We start from the raw sequence: 15,730 nt of genomic DNA on the forward strand, positions 1-15,730 counted from the left end.
AGGGAAAAAAGGAAGGGAGAGGGAAAAGGAAACGAGGCGAATGAGGGATAGCCGCCGATATGGTTCCTACATGTTCCCCCAGCTCCCTGCTGCACCATCGCTGGTGCTATTCATAGCACTCGCCCTGTTTAGAGCAGCCGAGGTCCAACGGCGGCCCGCACCCGGGACCATACACGGTGGATCGTGGACACCGGATACCGGCCGGCAAAAGCGGATGCTGAGTCTCGGGACGGAACGGCTGTCCGGCTTGTCTGTCGGGCATGCCAGCACGGCACACACCGGGCCTCTTGAAATGGCCCCGCTTGTCCTTGTGCCGCCGCCCCTCTGAGCAGCACGCCCACGGAATCCTTTCGGGGCTTTGCTGACCCGATCGATCAGAAAGGGGCTAAACACCGGCGAATCAGCGCTGACAGCTCAGCTCGCCTAGCCGGCTGAACAGCGCCGCACCCAGGATCGACGAAGCAGGGGCCTCTGATGAGCGTAGGGTAAATGTCGAATCTGCAGCATCCCCGTCTCTCCGGCGGGATGCCAGCCTGCCAATATCGCCAGCCATGGTCGGCGTCCCTCGGAGCCGCGGCTGTGGTCTTTGCCTGAAGCGCCGCGTCAAGTGCGACGAGGCCCGGCCCGCCTGCGCAAACTGCTCCAGATATGGCCAGGCGTGCCCTGGGTACGAGAAGCCCCTTAAGTTCGTCGCCAGCAAACACGCCGTCCGCCCCCGCCGGGGCCAGCAGCAGCAGCAGCAGCCGTCGGAAACCCAACACCAAAACGGGGCCGCGCCCGTGGCTGACGCCGAGGCGGGCGCATCCGGCGCCGGCGTCGTGGCGGGTCCGCCCACGGTCGCCGCCCGTGTCCGCCCGCGACCGCAGCTCCAGCCCGTCGCCGTCCTCCTCCCGGACCTGGGCGTCGACCGGGCACAGTTCGTGTCGACGCTGATGGACAGCATCTTGCGGGACCAGCCCGACGCCGAGCTCTCCTTCTTCCGGCCCTGGTTCCGGGCCGTGCCGGAGCGCCTGGGCGCCAAGGTGACGCTCGACAGCGCCATGTGCGCCCTGGCCCTGCACCTCCTGGGCAAGAGCAGGGCCGACGCCGGCCTGGTCTCGCGGTCCCGCGTCCTGTACGGCCGGTCCATCCGCGCGCTCCAGCACGCCCTCAACCACCCCTCGGAGTGGAGAACGGCCGACACGCTCTGCGCCGCCACGCTTCTCTGCTTTTACGAGGTTCGTGCGTGCGGGGAGGCTCCGTCCGCCTCCGCGGTATCGCCTGACACCCCCTCATCCACCGTCCTGACACCGCCCTGACCTCGTCTCTGTTTCCGGCAGCTTTTTGCTGGTACCTCTAGCCATGCGGCGTGGATGGCCCATGCCAGGGGCGTCATTCGCGTCGTACAGCTCCGCGGCCCGGACGCCTACATGACGAACCGCTTCGATAAGATTTTGCTGCTGGCCTTTCGTGCAATCATCATAATGAACGCCATGTTCTCCATTCAAGACTGCTTCCTTGCGCAGAAGCCATGGCAGAGAGTGCTGCGTACGTAGCCATGTCGTTTCTTGAACACAACCCGCATGAACCTGAAACTAAATATCTGATAGAGCACCTAGGCGCCGACCTCGAGATACATACCCTCCCCCCAGAGCTCGTCCCGGGGGTAAACATCTATTTCCGGAACCTCGCCAGGATCCCGTCCTTTGTGCGTCGCCTCCTCACCATGCGCATAGCCAAGGACCACGGGATCCCGCCCAGCCCGGCCCAGGTCGCCGCCCTCCGCCGCGACGCCGAGGCGCAGCTGCTCGAGGAGCTCGCCTGGGCGGCCTCGGTCGGGGACGCGCTGCTCCCGCCGGCCAGGGAGGTGCCGTCGCGGGACCCGGCCTCCCCCTTCGCCACCGTCCTGCGCCACGAGAGCCGGTGGGCCGGGAGCCTGCAGATGAACCACTGGGCGACGCGGCTGATCCTGCAGGCGACCGTCAACGAGTGTGGCGGCCGCGGCGCCGAGGACTTCAGGCCGCTCAACCGTCTTCTCGCCCATCGCATCTTCCGCTCCGTCGAGCTCGTCGGTCAGGGTCTCATGGGCCCTCTGAGGTGCTCGTACCCGCTCCGGATCGCCTACGAGTTCTCCACGCCGGAGCTGCGGCCGTGGATCCAGCGTGTCGTCGCTGGGTTCGAGACCAGGTACGCGGCCACCAGTATCAAGGACTATCCCGAGGAGATGCAAGAGAGGTTTGCGTGAAAGAGCCGAGCGGATTGGTTTGGATGTATTAAAGTCTATGTATGGGCTGTACAGCCCTGCGGTATTATCTTGTCGGCCGACGACCTGCGCTGCCAGAGATGCTTGGTTTATGGTGGCGCTTTTTACCTGCTGAGTCTATCCAGGACGAACTGAAGCGCTTGATGGCCGTATACCTTGCCGTACATTTGGTGGTACGCCGTGCTGTTCCCCTTGGCACAGAAAGGGTCAGGGTCGTCGCAGTAGGACTGAATCCTGTCTGCAAACGTTGGGCAAGTGAAGTTGGCAGCCCGAGCGGCGAACTGATGTCGGACAAATGAGGATACGTGTTAGTTTCTTTTTCAACTGCTCTATACCGCTTCCTGCATCGAAAAAAATGAGAAAACTACAGGACAGGACAAGATAAAAAAAAAAAAGGAAAAACATACCCCTGGCTCGGTGGCGTTCCCCCTGTTGAACGCGATCCCCTCGTTGTGCCGCGGGCTGCCCATCATGACGGCGGCGGCCACCACGGCGGCCACGGCCGGCTGCAAGAGCCCCCCGACGCCGACGCCCGCGGGCAGGCTGGCGCCGTCGGGCCCGCCGCACAGCACGTCGTCGACGACCTGCCCCCCCTGCGAGTAGCCGTGCAGCACCACCCTCGTGCCCGGGCACTGCGAGCTAAAGGTGGTCAGGCGCGCCAGCAGGGCCGCGATGCCGGCCGCCACGCTCTGGGCGTACAGCGCGCCGCCCGCCGCCGGGTAGTCGACCGCCTCGGCCGTCGCGCCCGGGATCGCGCCCAGCACCAGGCCGACCAGGTCGTCGGCCGTGCCGAACCCGGGCGGCGCCGTCGTCTCGCGCGCCGCCATGACGTGCGCCGGCGGGCACGCCATCTTGACGGCGCCTAGGGTGAATATGCCCGGCGGCGGGGGTTGCTGGGCGGTCGCGAGGGTGGCCCAGAGGGCTGCGAGGGCGCCGAGGAGGGCTGTTGTTTTGGTGGTGGTAGGTGGTGATGGCTTCATTTTTTGGTCTCTTTTTGGGTGCAAGGTATATAACATAGAGGGGTGCTTTTTTTTCAAACTTGTTCCCACCGGACTCAGTGAAGCTCCTAGACAGCATATGGGAGAGATGAAGTGTCCGGACAGTGACACCCATCTGTTTTTGTAGAAGCCGAGACCCCAACCAGTGCCCTGTGGCTAAAGCGCTGAAGCATACCGGGCCGCCGGCCACATCAATTATCCACCACGCGATCCATCGCCATGATCTGCGGGCCCTTCCGGCTGAATTGCGGGCTGCCGCCGAATTACGCCTTTGAGGCCGTCGCGGGTCGGGACTGCTGACCACAACACACCCAGAGTTTCACCCCTGATGATCGACGGTTCCAGCCCATGTGCCACTGACGCCCATCGTTGATGCATCATTGATCCCACGCGGCACTCCCGGCCCGATGGGAGAAAGAAGGAGACAGAAGAGAAGCGTGCGGTCTTTCAGTTTAGTGCGGCGATGGATCTTCGATTTCCCGTTTCGGGCTCCGTTGGAAGGGGATGCGCTTTCCTGTCTCTTTCGTCACTTACAAGTGGTCTGGCAGGCTCGACCTCGTTCCCCTAGCTTTGAATTTTGGATCGCGTGTTGATGACGATAGTGGATGTACGATCTCGAACCTTGTCAAAGCCATGGCGACGTGCCTGATTGTCGATCTACCTGTTCGTGCTCTTCACCCCATTTCAAACCCCATGCGCACTCCTGCCGCAGCTTACGTCAAAACAGACCACCTACCCTGGCCCTTCATCCTCCCTTCGGAATCAATCTCTCAGCGTCGTCCCACCGTCTCTCTGGCATAGTTCTAGTAGACATGGCGCTTCCACAAAACCCGCTCCGCCTTCTTTTCAACCTTTTCGTCATCTCGGTGCTGCTCGCGGCCGCAACGGCGAGGCCATCAGCCGACGGCGGCCCTCGGATCGTGAGCCGACGGCAGCTGGTCATCGACCCGCCCACCATGGCCTGCGGGCCCTGCACACAGGAGGGTGTCAAATGGTGCACCCGGTGCTCCATGGCCCACGAGATGCGCTGCGCCGACGAGTTCTCGGTCCCGTGCGAGCCGGCTACCGACCATGGCACGCCTCGGCCGGAGGACCGAGGATGGACTTCACAGACATAGAGGGGCTAGGGCTAGGACTATGGACAGTGCTCTGGAGTGTGCTGTAAGGGGTTGTAGAAACTTCTTCCGCGTCCCTTGAAAGTTAAAATATCCCACGAGGTCCGAGGAAGAGATATCGAGGTGGAAGAAGCGGTCCTTGAACAAGCGGCACCTATCTAGCCGGTCCTCTCTAAACATCGTCAACCATGTATATCAACAAGAAACGACGACTTTGACGCTGTTCCCAGGGAATAGAGTGGCCCCGCGCCTTGTGCAGCCTCGCCCCCAACTCCCGAAGTGCTGAAGCTATATCAACAAGCCTCGTCCTAGGACTCCCACCGAGCGACCGATTACGACCGAGTTTACCCAAGTCGACCGTCGGGTGCCCCCAACCTTATCCCGAGCCCGCGAACTTTGTCCCCCCCGTCCTCCCGAGGTCGACGGTTCGAGTCCCGGCTGCGACACGAAAAGATGCCCAAAAAATGGGCAAAGTGAATTCAGAGGGGGCGGGTACCCATGGGCGGTTGGGAGGGGGGTGCCTGCCCTCCAGGGGGGTCCAGGGGGTACGGAGGCTAGTTAGGTGGTAGATGGGCGCTTAGCTAGCATGCCGTAGCGTGATGTGTGACCTGGGGAGGATGCAGTGTAGGCCTCGTGCTGTAGAGTCCGTCCATGTCCACCCACCCACCCACCCACACCTGTAGAGTCCACACTGTAACTCGAAGTAAAACCCTCCAGTGAGGGTTTTCGTAGCTGTTCACCCCCATCCGGGGTTGGGCGGTGAGCTTTTTGTCATATTTATATTCTTTGTAAAATATAAGTTTGCTAGACCTTGTTGCCTCAGTTTTCATATTGTAAAATCCCTTCTTTTAGCTTGTCTTGGCAGCAGCTTCGATTTGGCACCTTTGGCACATACACCAACCTCCGAGACTGCCACTAGCCCATTCGCGCCGTTGCTGAACTGACATATCGACATCGCAATAGTGGTTCAACACCTCCTCGCCGGCTTTTATACCAGCAGGTTGTCGACGGACAGTAGCAGCAGCCCCCTGGGCGTCCTTGTCGTCGCCATCGCTTTGCCTTTTAACCCAAGCCACGCGTTGCTCCCGAGCCTTCAAGCACATCTTGCCGCCCCACTCCCAGGTGACGTTTGGGTCGCAGTCGTGGTTGGCGAGGCACCAAAAGGGGTGGACGGCAGCGACGTCGGGCCTGCCGTCGCGCGTGCTCTTGCGCGCCGACGCCGTGCCACGGAACTTGGCGTAGCACGTGTTGAGCACCCAGACGTCGTGCCGCGCCAGCGTCGCGTAGACGTCGACGTCCATGCGCTCCAGCACGTGCAGCGGCGCCTCGACGTTGAACTTGAAGGAGAAGGGGAGGGTGCAGCCGGGGCGGGTGTGGAAAGACAGGTCCCCAGACCCGTCGTCGTCGCCGTCGTCGCCGTCTTCCCTGTCCCGCAGCGCCGGCGGATTCGAGGCAAAGTCGCCCCAGATGTACTTGATCTCGCGCACGTCGAGCGGGTGGAGATCCTGGTGCGCGGCCATGGCGAGCAGGCGCGCGAGCAGGAGGAGGTAGAGCGAGTGGTCCACGTCGGCGGCCTCGGGGTCCTTGGAGATGGAGTCGACGCCCAGGTCGCAGACGGCTGGGTGGTAGAGCTCCATGGCGCGGTCGAAGCAGTCCTGGCTGCAAAACACGGCGTCGCTGCAGTCCGGGCACTCGACCGCCGCGCCCTCGGAGCCGAGCTCTGGCAGCTCCTCCCCGCAGGCGTCGCAGACGGGCTCCTGCAGCCGGTTGTTGGCCGTGAGCGCCGAGAACTCGCGCAGGACGACCTCCCCAGGGGCCATGTCTTGGGCTGCGAACACGCCGAGTTGTTTGCAGGTCGTTGATGTTGGGGTGGCGGTTGCCGACTGCTGGTCCTGCTGCTGGCCACCGTCAAACAGGATGGGCAGCTCCGATGCCTTGACCACACACTTGGGTGCCATCTTGGCGAGCTCAGCATTGAGAAAGGCAAGGGACTCTTCCGAGAATCGGTCGGGTTCGTGCGTATTCCAGGGGTAAACCTCTCGGCGAGCGAGGCCACTGTCCGGCAGGTCTTCGGTATCGTACGAGTCCCGCTTTAGCCTCGAACGGGCTGCTGCATCGACTCTGCGTCTTAGGCCAAGAAGCTCCTTCTCGCCTGGGAAGGATGCTAGGCCCCTTTCGCAGAAGATGTGTGCACTCTTCAGGCAGCCGCATAAAAGCAGACTTAGGGACAGAAGGTGAAAGCAGCGGAGCAGGGCCGCTGCAACGAGCTCAGCGTGCTTCGTGGCATCATCGGTTAGCTCGGGTTTGGCGGTCATCTGAGGAACATGTCGCAGCATCTCTGGGAGGTTGTTGTTAGAGTACTCTTCCAGGCTCTCGACGGCTTGCTCATGGTACTCGAAGCCTTCGTTGATGACCTCGTCTGTCAGAAGGAGAGCCCGGTAGGCATCGCCGCAGGCAAGATCAGGGTATTCCAGACTCGAATACACGGCGCTGCGCTGGAGATACAGGACCAAGTCATAAGGGGAGGCCTCGATGGCTTCGGTCAACTCTTGACGTCGCTCCAGGAGTCCGGCCAAGCGCGAGCCCGGGGGATTTTTCGAGCCGTTTGACATCACCACAGTCGGGTATGTAAGCAGCTGGTGAGGTTTCTTTCATGTACTTTATGCCCAAAGTACAGGCATGAGATGCTCAGGTTGCCTGTTCCTCTCGACTGGTGTGGGTCTGGCTTAGAGCGAGGTGTGAGACCGGGCAATCACCCCGTTGATTCCTTGAATATCAAGTTTGAATGGTAGGTAGGGGGGGCTTTCTTTTGGCAAGAGCTTCAAGTTCAAAATATAGATTTGACAAGAAGTCCGCCGAAGGGGTGATGTTTCTAGTCCCAACTTGGACGGTTGTGTGAGTGTGGAAAATTTTGATGCGGGGGGATTTAGCAGACAGGGCTGTGAGCACAGAAGCAGCCCGAATAGGGGCTGATGTGCTCTTGCTCGGTTGGTGTTCAGGCTGCCGACTGTGGATTCACGTGCGCGCTCCCATTCACATAAAAGGCGCCCTTCTCGTAGTTCCTGCTTTGAATTCTCTCTGCTCCAAATTCTCACTCTTTCTCTTCTGCAGTCATCAAATCGTGCTGACTTTCTCTGGGCGTTTCCTCACTCGTTGGTCAGAGACTGTGCGTGGATTCGATACTCATACTGTCTTTGCTACATTGCCGTCGTTTGGCAAATCGCTTGGCCTGCCCTTTGATTTGATTCCTGTAGCCAACATCAACGCCTTGGCGGATCCGACCCTCCCTGCTAAATCCACCTTGATCCATCTCCAACAATCGTAAACCTTGGAGCTACCATCCTCTTTGTACACACAGATTACTTTGCCTTTAGTCACCTGCGTCAAACGGACAGATCACCCCTAAAAATGTCGCAAACTCAGAGTCTCCCTCAGTTCCTGTCGGGCGATGCGACGGCGATAGCTGAGTTTCTCGACAAGTTTGACGTGCGTGGTGTTCAAGAGGATGAATAAAATAGAGGGCAACGAAGTCTTTCTCCGAGTAATATGGAGTGCTCACATGAACTATCATCTAGACATTTCTACTTGACTGTGACGGTACGGACGCCATGTCGAAACTGTCATCACATATCCTTGTGCTGACTGTATAACAGGTGTCCTCTGGTCCGGCGATCACGTCTTTGAGGGCGTGCCCGAGACCATTGCTATGCTGAGAGCTAAAAGTCAGTAACGGTTCATAGCCTCTTCTGTTTGCGCAGCCCCTGAGGAGCTACAGACTCATAGATAAACAGACAAGAGAACTGTGTTCGTGACCAACAACTCGACCAAGTCACGGGCCGAGTACCAAAAAAAGCTGGCATCCAAGGGCATCGATTGCGAGGTCGACGACATCTTCGGCTCTGCCTACTCGGCCGCCATCTACATCTCGCGCATTCTCAAGCTGCCAGGCCCCAAGAACAAGGTCTTCGTCATCGGCGAGAAGGGCATCGAGGACGAGCTCAAGTCCGAGGGCGTTTCCTACATCGGCGGCACCGACCCGGCCTACCGTCGCGACATCGAGGAGGCCGACTGGAAGGGCCTGGCCGACGGCTCGGCGCTGGACCCGGACGTCGGCGTCGTGCTGGCCGGGCTCGACTTCCACATCAACTACCTCAAGCTGTCGCACGGCTACCAGTACCTCCGGCGCGGCGCCGTCTTCATCGCGTCCAACACGGACAGCACGCTGCCGCTCAGCCACAGCTTCTTCCCCGGCGCCGGCTCCATTCTGATCCCGCTCGTCAACATGATCGGCCGGCCGCCCCTGGCCCTCGGCAAGCCCAGCCAGGCCATGATGGACGCGGTGGAGGGCAAGTTCAAGCTGGACCGCGCCCGCACCTGCATGATCGGCGACCGCCTCGACACCGACATCAAGTTTGGCATCGAGGGCCGCCTCGGCGGCACCCTGGCCGTCCTGACGGGCGTCAACGGGAAGGGCGACTGGGAGAAGGAGGATGCTGTCGCACGCCCCTCGTTTTACGTAGACGCTCTGAGCGATCTTCGTGGGCCCTAAGGGCGGGCGCTGGTTTGATGCATATGCACACTGGAGACGGGTGGAGTGATTCGCTAGGCAAGACGCGATTGGGATTCTATAACATCTAGACTAGAGTGGGTAAGAGTGTGGTGGAGGAATCACCACCACTCAGGCAATAGAGTTTCACCGGCACCGCCGAGTGCTATAAACACTGTTGTACTGATCCTTCGCCACGAGCCGGTCAACAGCCTGCCACAGCCCTCACCTCGCCTCCATTCCCAGTACTGCTGAGCTGCTGAGCAGCGGGGGAAGAGATGGAGACGCCGAGGCAAAGAAGGGAGGGCTGGCAAGTCAGCCGGAGCTCCCGGTCTCGGAGATGGGCAAATTCACCTTCAATGCTACTCCAAGTACCGATAAGTCATTGCTGCTGTAAGTAAGCGGGTCGTTGGCCCGCTTACTCGAAAGCTGCCCCGCCACCCGTTGATGAACCCCTCATGACATATCCAGTGACGACATTGCGAGAATCTTCGCGTCGCTGGAACCAAAATTCCACATTGTCCGAAATAAAGCCTCAAACCACCCCGCCCTTCATATGCCTATAACTATATCTTGTCCCTCTGCACATTCCTTTCGAGGGAGGTGTTGGCTTTGCCTTGCTGCGCTTGACATGGAGTAGTGACGACTAAAGATGTCACCAGCTCATATGTGCCTACCACTCACTACCATGCAGACGGACGGCTACAATAATTCACTTCAGCTACCCGGTACCTGGCTGATGGGGGTTCGGCCGCTAAGAAATTGCCGGAGCATTTGATCCTGTCTCACCTTGAGCGTTTGGACTTGGGTTGAGCGAAAAACCCAACCCAGGGCAGAGGGATATGCAGGCTGCGCCGCGGGCGCCAACTCAATTACACACATCGACATCACCGAGAAGGAGCACACTACCCACTCGCCCCCTCAATAATCAACAAGCCGCACTTCTCGCTGCTCCCCATATATCAATGGTAGATACCTGCCGTAGGTACATGGTACCTAGGTATAGACGGACAGACTAGTCGGGTGGTACCACGGCCCGTTATCGCTTACCCGTCCAACAGCACCCGCGGCGATAAGCAGAGACGGGGGTGGACAAAACCGACGTGTGGTTCCATTTTCATCCCACCACGTTTTTGCCCTGCATGACCGCGCTCAAATCCACAACTCGACGCCTCGAAAATCCCTCTTTCCCACTCTCTCCGCCTCCAGAGCATCCGGAAACGGCTTTGGAAGGGATCCGTCTTTTTGGTTCTGCAGCTACCTTGGCCCACGACTTCCCCATTCTTTCAACCTCGACTGCGAGGCGTGGTGGAGCTGCTCGTAAGCTAAAATCGGACACTGAAAGCAAGCACGTTCCGCAGGAATTTGGCGGCCGACCCCTCCAACCTCCAACCCACATCGCTTCCTGTTACGACACTGCCTGGGTAGGTAGGCATACCGACCTCACCTTCGCTGCGCACACCAACCAACCTCGCCCTACCCAGACGCCCAAGACACGCGCAAACACCCCCGCAACAGCCTCGCCGCGTGCCCCCCGCCACAATGGGCAAGCAGGCCAACCTATACTCCTTCCCGACCGCCGAGGCGCTCGCGCCCGCGCTCCGGTCATACGTCATCCAGTGCCAGGACGCGGGCATAACGCGGCACGACGTCTTCAAGGTGGCCGTCTCGGGCGGCTCGCTCCCCAAGTCGCTGGCCCAGGCGCTGCTGGACCCCAAGGGCGCCGGCCAAGTGCGCTGGGACAAGTGGGAGATCTTCTTCGCCGACGAGCGCGCCGTGCCGCTCGACCACGACGACTCCAACTACGGGCTCGTCAAGAAGGAGCTGCTCGACCGCATCCCCGCCAGCCAGCCGCAGCCCACGGTCCACGCCATCGACCCGGCCCTGCTCGGCGACACGCAGGAGCTGGCCGACAGCTACGAGCAGGTGCTGGTGCGCAGCTTCGCCAGCCGCGACAGCGTCAAGCTGCCCATCTTCGACCTGCTCCTGCTCGGCTGCGGGCCCGACGGCCACACGTGCAGCCTCTTCCCCGGCCACGAGCTGTTGCGCGAGACGAGCGCCTGGGTCGCCCCCATCGAGGACAGCCCCAAGCCGCCCCCGAAGCGCATCACCCTTACCCTTCCCGTCGTCACCCACAGCGTCCGCGTGGCATTTGTCGCCACGGGCGCCGGCAAGAGGGACATCATGAAGCAGATCTTTGACGGCGACGCCGGCCTGCCCTGCGCCCTCGTCAACCACGGCGCCGGCGACCGCTGCTCGTGGTTCGTAGACAACTCGGCCGTCGAGGGCGTGTCCTACCCCAAGAGGAACTTTAACCTGTGATTGATGGGAGCAGGAGATTGTCGGGTCGAACCACGAACAAGATAAAAATCCAGAAAATCACCCACCCTGACAAGAAACCCAGGCGCATGCTCCTCTCCCTCTGTCGGAAGAAGAAAAGGGGCCGGGGGCTTCGCCCCAGGGCACGAGATATGAAACTGGAATGGCCATGAACGAAGAAGCCGACCCGAATCTGCAAATTTTGGCAAAGTTCGCAAAGTACGGAAAATAAATCACAGGAAAAGGTCAGAAAATGAGGTTGACTCTCAGGAGTCACAAGAGCATTCCATCAATGGCGCTAGCGAGCAAGGAAGGGTGTGGTCACTCGACCACCCAGTCTCCTCGGCAAGCCCAAACCAACTACCCGCCCTGCCTGGGAGGTGAGATATAATGAGACTTGCTTTGTTGAAAGCACGGACAACTACCTCTCGACTGTCTCCTTGCGCGGCCATATTTCTTCACTCTTTGATTTTGTTCTGGCCCATCCCTCCACGACATTTACGCTGCTGCTTTTCATTTTGTTGTAGTCATTTCCTATTCCCCTCAACCTCTTGTTTTTTTTTTCTACTTCTGGTAAAAAAAAAGAAAAAGAAAGAGAGAGCGGCGGTTGCTCGAGCATTCTCGCATTCGGTTGCGAAACGGAGTGAGCTTACCTTAGATATCCCAGTCCATGTATGTAACGACTGCTTCCACTCAAGCATTGACTGTTCACAGAAGGGCTGTACCCCTTCCTAGATCCCACAAATAGTCTTAAAAAAGACGCATTTCCCATTGCACATTCCGAGACTTTGTAGCATCCCTCGCGTGGCTAGACGGTGTCAAATAATTACTTTCAGAGTACAATGCGCTATTCCGTGAGTGCGAACACCTCGAATCCTCAAGCTGTGTACTTCCCCCATACTTCAACACTGGATCCATTACTTGGCCATCCTCTTCTCGCGAATGTAAAAGGCTGCGGCAAAGGCCAGCCCGACCGGGACAGCGTTCCCGCCAAACACGGCCGAGACGGCGATCCGGTAGCAGTCGCGGACTATGGCGGCGAGCTCCGGCCCGAGCTCCTTGATGAAGTCGAGGCTCTCCCGGACGCGCTCCCCGATCCGCGCGGCCTCGTCGCCGTCGCCGAGCCTGGCGGCCAGCTGCATGCGGAGGACCTGCTGCAGGAGGGCCGACATGAGGCTCACGCCGATGGCGGAGCCGAGGGATCGAAACAGGTACGAGCAGGCGATCACCACGGCCGTGTCCCCTTGGGCCGCGTTTGAGATGAGCGCGACCAGGGTTGTGGTGAGGGCTGCGGTTTTGAGGAGGGGGTAACGTCAACAAACCTGTCCTTGGACAACGGCTCCAAAACAAACAGTGGATGAAGACAGAAGCATCTTTCGACATACCAGCGCCTACACCAAACGACATCAGCGACAGGCCGACGGTCGTGCCGGCCTTTGAATCCGTCAGCAGGCCCGAGAATAGAACCAGGGTTATGCAGCTGGACAGCATCACGGCGTGCGACGCCACAGTCAGCCAGTAGTACCGCCCCGTCCTCTTGATGAGGAAGCCTGCGCCGAGGGAGCCGCACACGCCCGATATGGAGCCCGGGATGAACTGAATCCCGGCCTGGACGGCAGTCATGCTGAAGTAGGTTTGGTATAGTAGCGGCAGGAAGAACCACTGTTTTCATGCCGGTAGTATTAGCATTGTCAGAAAGGGGCTTCCAAACCTCAGCGGCCAGAGTGAGGAGTGAGAAGGGGAGGTATCAATCTTGAGAAAATAAAACTTACCACCGCCATCTGTCCCGCGCTCCCGAAAAAGTTACAGGCGTAGCACGCAAAAAGAGATCGATCAAAGATGATGTGGCCAGGAGCAAAAGGATGAGAGGCAACCCTGACCTCGACCAAGATGAATGCTGCAAACAGGACGGGGGTGGCAGCAAGCGCAGCCACGGTGGAGGTCTCGCCCCAGCCTTGATTGGGACCGCTGTCGAGCGCCAGCAGCAGGCAGAAGACGGCGGCGATGAGGCAGGCGGCGCCGAGGAAGTCGACCTTGGCGAGCTTCTCCCGCCAGTGCGAATGGTCCACCCTCGGGAGCTTCAGGACGACGTAGACGGCAATAAAGGCCACGAGGCATATGGGAGTCTGTCCGATGAAGGACCTGATTGTTGGTTTGGGGGACCGAGGTTAGCTCTCAAGCCGGAAGGGGGGCTTGGCGGGTTGTAGGACGCCGGGGCGGGCAGCAGACTCACCACCTCCAACCGACGGAATCTGCAAGCAGCCCGCCCAAGGGCGCACCGGTCGAGGTGCCAAGTGCAAATATGATGTTGATGTAGCCCTGCCAGAGGCCTCGCTCCCGGAGGGGGACCAGGTCGGTGAGCAGGATGCTGACGACGCTGTTCATGCCACCGCCACCGATGCCTCCGATGGCCCTGGCGATGATCATCTCTGGCGGGTGAGGGGTGGCGGTAAGCTAGGCGTCAAGTTCGGGGGCTACAAGAAGTCACGAGAAAGTAGGTAGGCGGGCGAGAGGAATGCTCACGGTTCATGTCCTGGGCCAGCCCGCAGCCCAGGCAGCCCAGGCCGAAGACGAGGTACGAGAAGAGCAGGCACTCCTTGCGGCCAAAGATGTCGGAGAGCTTGCCGTACAGGGGCTGGAAGCTCGTGAGGGTCAGGAAGTAGGCGGTGGCGATCCAGCTGGTGCTGTTGAGGGCCTCGAGGTCGCTACCAATCCTGGCGTAGGTGGCGACGGCCAGGAGTTGGTCCAGGGCGCACAGGTAGACGCCGATGCCGATGGCGGGGATCAGGACCTTCATGTTGAGACCATGCATGGCGGCGGCGGCGGCCCGTGACTCGGCACCACCCTCGGCGCCGGCTCCACCTCCGCCACCGCCTCCGATGGCGGGGCCCGGGAGGCCGGTGTCCTCGGCCGTGCTGACCACCCGCTCGAGAGCGCCGCCATCGTCCAGCAGGTCCGGATCTGAGGCGGCGTAGGCCCCGGGGGATGCCGCCTCTGGGTCTTGGCACGTACCGCCGTTCGGGTCACCGCCGAGGAGCGGGCTCCGTTCGGTGGCATCGCCTGGGTCAACGATTTCACCCGGCATCGTGGCTGGGGGAAGTCCTTTGGCGCAGAAATAAGTACCACAGTGAATTGATTAATAAAGCAGCGCGAGGAGCACCAATCGATAATGCGGACAAGGAGAAATCATGAAAGTCATTCTTGGGCGAATAACACGGGATGGAGACGGTCTGCGGTGGGGGCTGGGGATTGAAGGGATGAGGTCATGCCCAGAACATTGACATTGGGTGGATCCGCTGACGGGAGTTCCTCTTTGGGAGTTCCTCTTTGAGACTGGCTCCAATGACCAGCGCTGGCGAGGCACACCGAGGCACACCGAGGCACAAGGCGACAGATAGTCGAGGGTCCTGGACAGGGCTTCAAGACTCTGATCACGAAGGGGGAAACCACATAGAAGATTGTCGCAGCCCTTGACGGTTACCATTGATTACATGGCGAGATTGGACAGCATATGCCATGATTTAACATCGTGATACGACGCTGAAGTAAATCTTCTAGAATGATTGAACATAAAGAAGCACTGCGAGGATATGAATCGAGGCATCCACCGTGTCCCGGACAGGCCGGGCCTGGGTGCCCGCCGCCGTCGACAGCACAGCGAGGCTAGCCGCATGGCCACGGTGTCGTCCGCTCCCTTGGCGCGCTCTCCGAGTTGCCAAGGGAATACGAAGCATGAAGCGTTGGTGAATGGCGGGAGCAGATAGTGCAGCCTCGGGCCCTAGCACTGACAGACGGCGCAGAGAATGGACGTAATCAAAAGGTCAATGCGGCTGGTGTTGATAGCAGCAGTCGGGTCGGACGAGCAGACGCCGAAATGCCATGCGAAGAATAAAAGTGCGACCAACTAGTTCGACACGAGGTTTAGCTATCGGGAACCTATCGGGAATGTGGCACGGTGACTCCTCTGCCTTGGTTGCAGGACAGAGGCTTCTTCTTTGCGCGTAAAGTGTTGCGATTCTGGAATCATGATGTTGACGAACAGCGCCGGGAAAAGGAAGATGGAAAAAGACCTAAACCCTTAATTTCAGATTAGGCCTCGCCACTTGGCCTAGAAAGTCTGGCTGAGGCTTGACGAGAAAAAACACCCTTGTGGCCTTCGCCCCTTATGGGTCCCAGGTCTATTCCTGATGGATGCGACCAGACGAGACCCTGCGCAGATCAGAGAGCTGCGACCGCTTAAGCGAACCCAATTGTGTCAATGACGCACTGCCCGGGCCCCCGGGAAGGCACAGGAAGGGGGTGTCAATCGAGGACGACTGCTCAATGCCGGCACGCTAGGTGCCCTGATGGGTGGCAGACACATTGGATGCAACGTGGAAGAAAAAAGAAAAAGAGAAGGCGAGAGTGTTGGGAGACGGCAGAGAGATGCCATTTTCTATGCCAGCGCATGGCTGGCTGTTTTTGGCTGACGTCGGGCTTTTTCAGTGTTTATCTCTGCATTCCCCGATTT

At 59.7% G+C, this 15,730-nt stretch overlaps 7 protein-coding genes across 7 annotated transcripts; 4 read left to right on the forward strand and 3 right to left on the reverse strand.

Annotated features, from left to right (window-relative positions):
* Window positions 1-551: 551 nt before the first annotated feature.
* Window positions 552-2,224, forward strand: GGTG_01831 (hypothetical protein; the record flags this gene model as incomplete). Its single annotated transcript, XM_009219602.1, has 3 exons — window positions 552-1,217; window positions 1,320-1,527; window positions 1,590-2,224. The coding sequence occupies 3 exons, from the start codon at window positions 552-554 to the stop codon at window positions 2,222-2,224; spliced, it is 1,509 nt and encodes a 502-aa protein (XP_009217866.1).
* Window positions 2,221-3,481, reverse strand: GGTG_01832 (hypothetical protein). The gene is made up of 2 exons (XM_009219603.1): window positions 2,650-3,481; window positions 2,221-2,523 (listed from the first exon to the last, which is right to left on the reverse strand). The coding sequence occupies exons 1-2, from the start codon at window positions 3,256-3,258 to the stop codon at window positions 2,347-2,349; spliced, it is 786 nt and encodes a 261-aa protein (XP_009217867.1). The 5' UTR covers window positions 3,259-3,481; the 3' UTR covers window positions 2,221-2,346.
* Window positions 3,482-4,052: 571 nt separating this feature from the next.
* On the forward strand, window positions 4,053-4,358 carry GGTG_01833 (hypothetical protein; the record flags this gene model as incomplete). The annotated part of the gene is made up of 1 exon (XM_009219604.1): window positions 4,053-4,358. One exon carries the CDS (start codon window positions 4,053-4,055, stop codon window positions 4,356-4,358), a length of 306 nt encoding a protein of 101 aa, XP_009217868.1.
* A 671-nt stretch (window positions 4,359-5,029) lies between these two features.
* Window positions 5,030-7,454, reverse strand: GGTG_01834 (hypothetical protein). Its single transcript, XM_009219605.1, has one exon. It carries the CDS (start codon window positions 6,965-6,967, stop codon window positions 5,204-5,206), a length of 1,764 nt encoding a protein of 587 aa, XP_009217869.1. The 5' UTR covers window positions 6,968-7,454; the 3' UTR covers window positions 5,030-5,203.
* GGTG_01835 (4-nitrophenylphosphatase) lies at window positions 7,420-9,130 on the forward strand. The gene is made up of 4 exons (XM_009219606.1): window positions 7,420-7,841; window positions 7,931-7,952; window positions 8,009-8,077; window positions 8,147-9,130. Exons 1-4 carry the CDS (start codon window positions 7,764-7,766, stop codon window positions 8,902-8,904), a joined length of 927 nt encoding a protein of 308 aa, XP_009217870.1. The 5' UTR covers window positions 7,420-7,763; the 3' UTR covers window positions 8,905-9,130.
* Window positions 9,131-10,443: 1,313 nt separating this feature from the next.
* Window positions 10,444-11,223, forward strand: GGTG_01836 (6-phosphogluconolactonase; the record flags this gene model as incomplete). The annotated part of the gene is made up of 1 exon (XM_009219607.1): window positions 10,444-11,223. One exon carries the CDS (start codon window positions 10,444-10,446, stop codon window positions 11,221-11,223), a length of 780 nt encoding a protein of 259 aa, XP_009217871.1.
* Window positions 11,224-11,896: 673 nt separating this feature from the next.
* On the reverse strand, window positions 11,897-14,475 carry GGTG_01837 (multidrug resistance protein fnx1). The gene is made up of 5 exons (XM_009219608.1): window positions 13,744-14,475; window positions 13,454-13,649; window positions 12,993-13,362; window positions 12,606-12,882; window positions 11,897-12,508 (listed from the first exon to the last, which is right to left on the reverse strand). Exons 1-5 carry the CDS (start codon window positions 14,303-14,305, stop codon window positions 12,138-12,140), a joined length of 1,776 nt encoding a protein of 591 aa, XP_009217872.1. The 5' UTR covers window positions 14,306-14,475; the 3' UTR covers window positions 11,897-12,137.
* Between the last annotated feature and the right edge of the window lie 1,255 nt (window positions 14,476-15,730).

This window comes from Gaeumannomyces tritici (genome assembly GCF_000145635.1).
Source record: "Gaeumannomyces tritici R3-111a-1 unplaced genomic scaffold supercont2.1, whole genome shotgun sequence".
Classification (NCBI taxonomy): Eukaryota; Fungi; Ascomycota; class Sordariomycetes; order Magnaporthales; family Magnaporthaceae; genus Gaeumannomyces; species Gaeumannomyces tritici.

Bases quoted from the DNA above. Each gene is read 5' to 3' on its own strand.
- GGTG_01832 (XM_009219603.1), bottom strand. From the start codon at position 3,258: ATGTTATATACCTTGCACCCAAAAAGAGACCAAAAAATGAAGCCATCA. The intron at 2,524-2,649 runs GTATGTTTTTCC...GTCCGACATCAG, and splicing joins GGAACGCCACCGAGCCAGGG to TTCGCCGCTCGGGCTGCCAA.
- GGTG_01837 (XM_009219608.1), bottom strand. From the start codon at position 14,305: ATGCCGGGTGAAATCGTTGACCCAGGCGATGCCACCGAACGGAGCCCG. The intron at 13,650-13,743 runs GTGAGCATTCCT...CTCACCCGCCAG, and splicing joins GCTGGCCCAGGACATGAACC to AGATGATCATCGCCAGGGCC. The intron at 13,363-13,453 runs GTGAGTCTGCTG...ACCAACAATCAG, and splicing joins GATTCCGTCGGTTGGAGGTG to GTCCTTCATCGGACAGACTC.
- GGTG_01834 (XM_009219605.1), bottom strand. From the start codon at position 6,967: ATGTCAAACGGCTCGAAAAATCCCCCGGGCTCGCGCTTGGCCGGACTC.
- GGTG_01835 (XM_009219606.1), top strand. From the start codon at position 7,764: ATGTCGCAAACTCAGAGTCTCCCTCAGTTCCTGTCGGGCGATGCGACG. The intron at 7,842-7,930 runs GTGCGTGGTGTT...ACTATCATCTAG, and splicing joins AGTTTCTCGACAAGTTTGAC to ACATTTCTACTTGACTGTGA. The intron at 7,953-8,008 runs GTACGGACGCCA...ACTGTATAACAG, and splicing joins ATTTCTACTTGACTGTGACG to GTGTCCTCTGGTCCGGCGAT.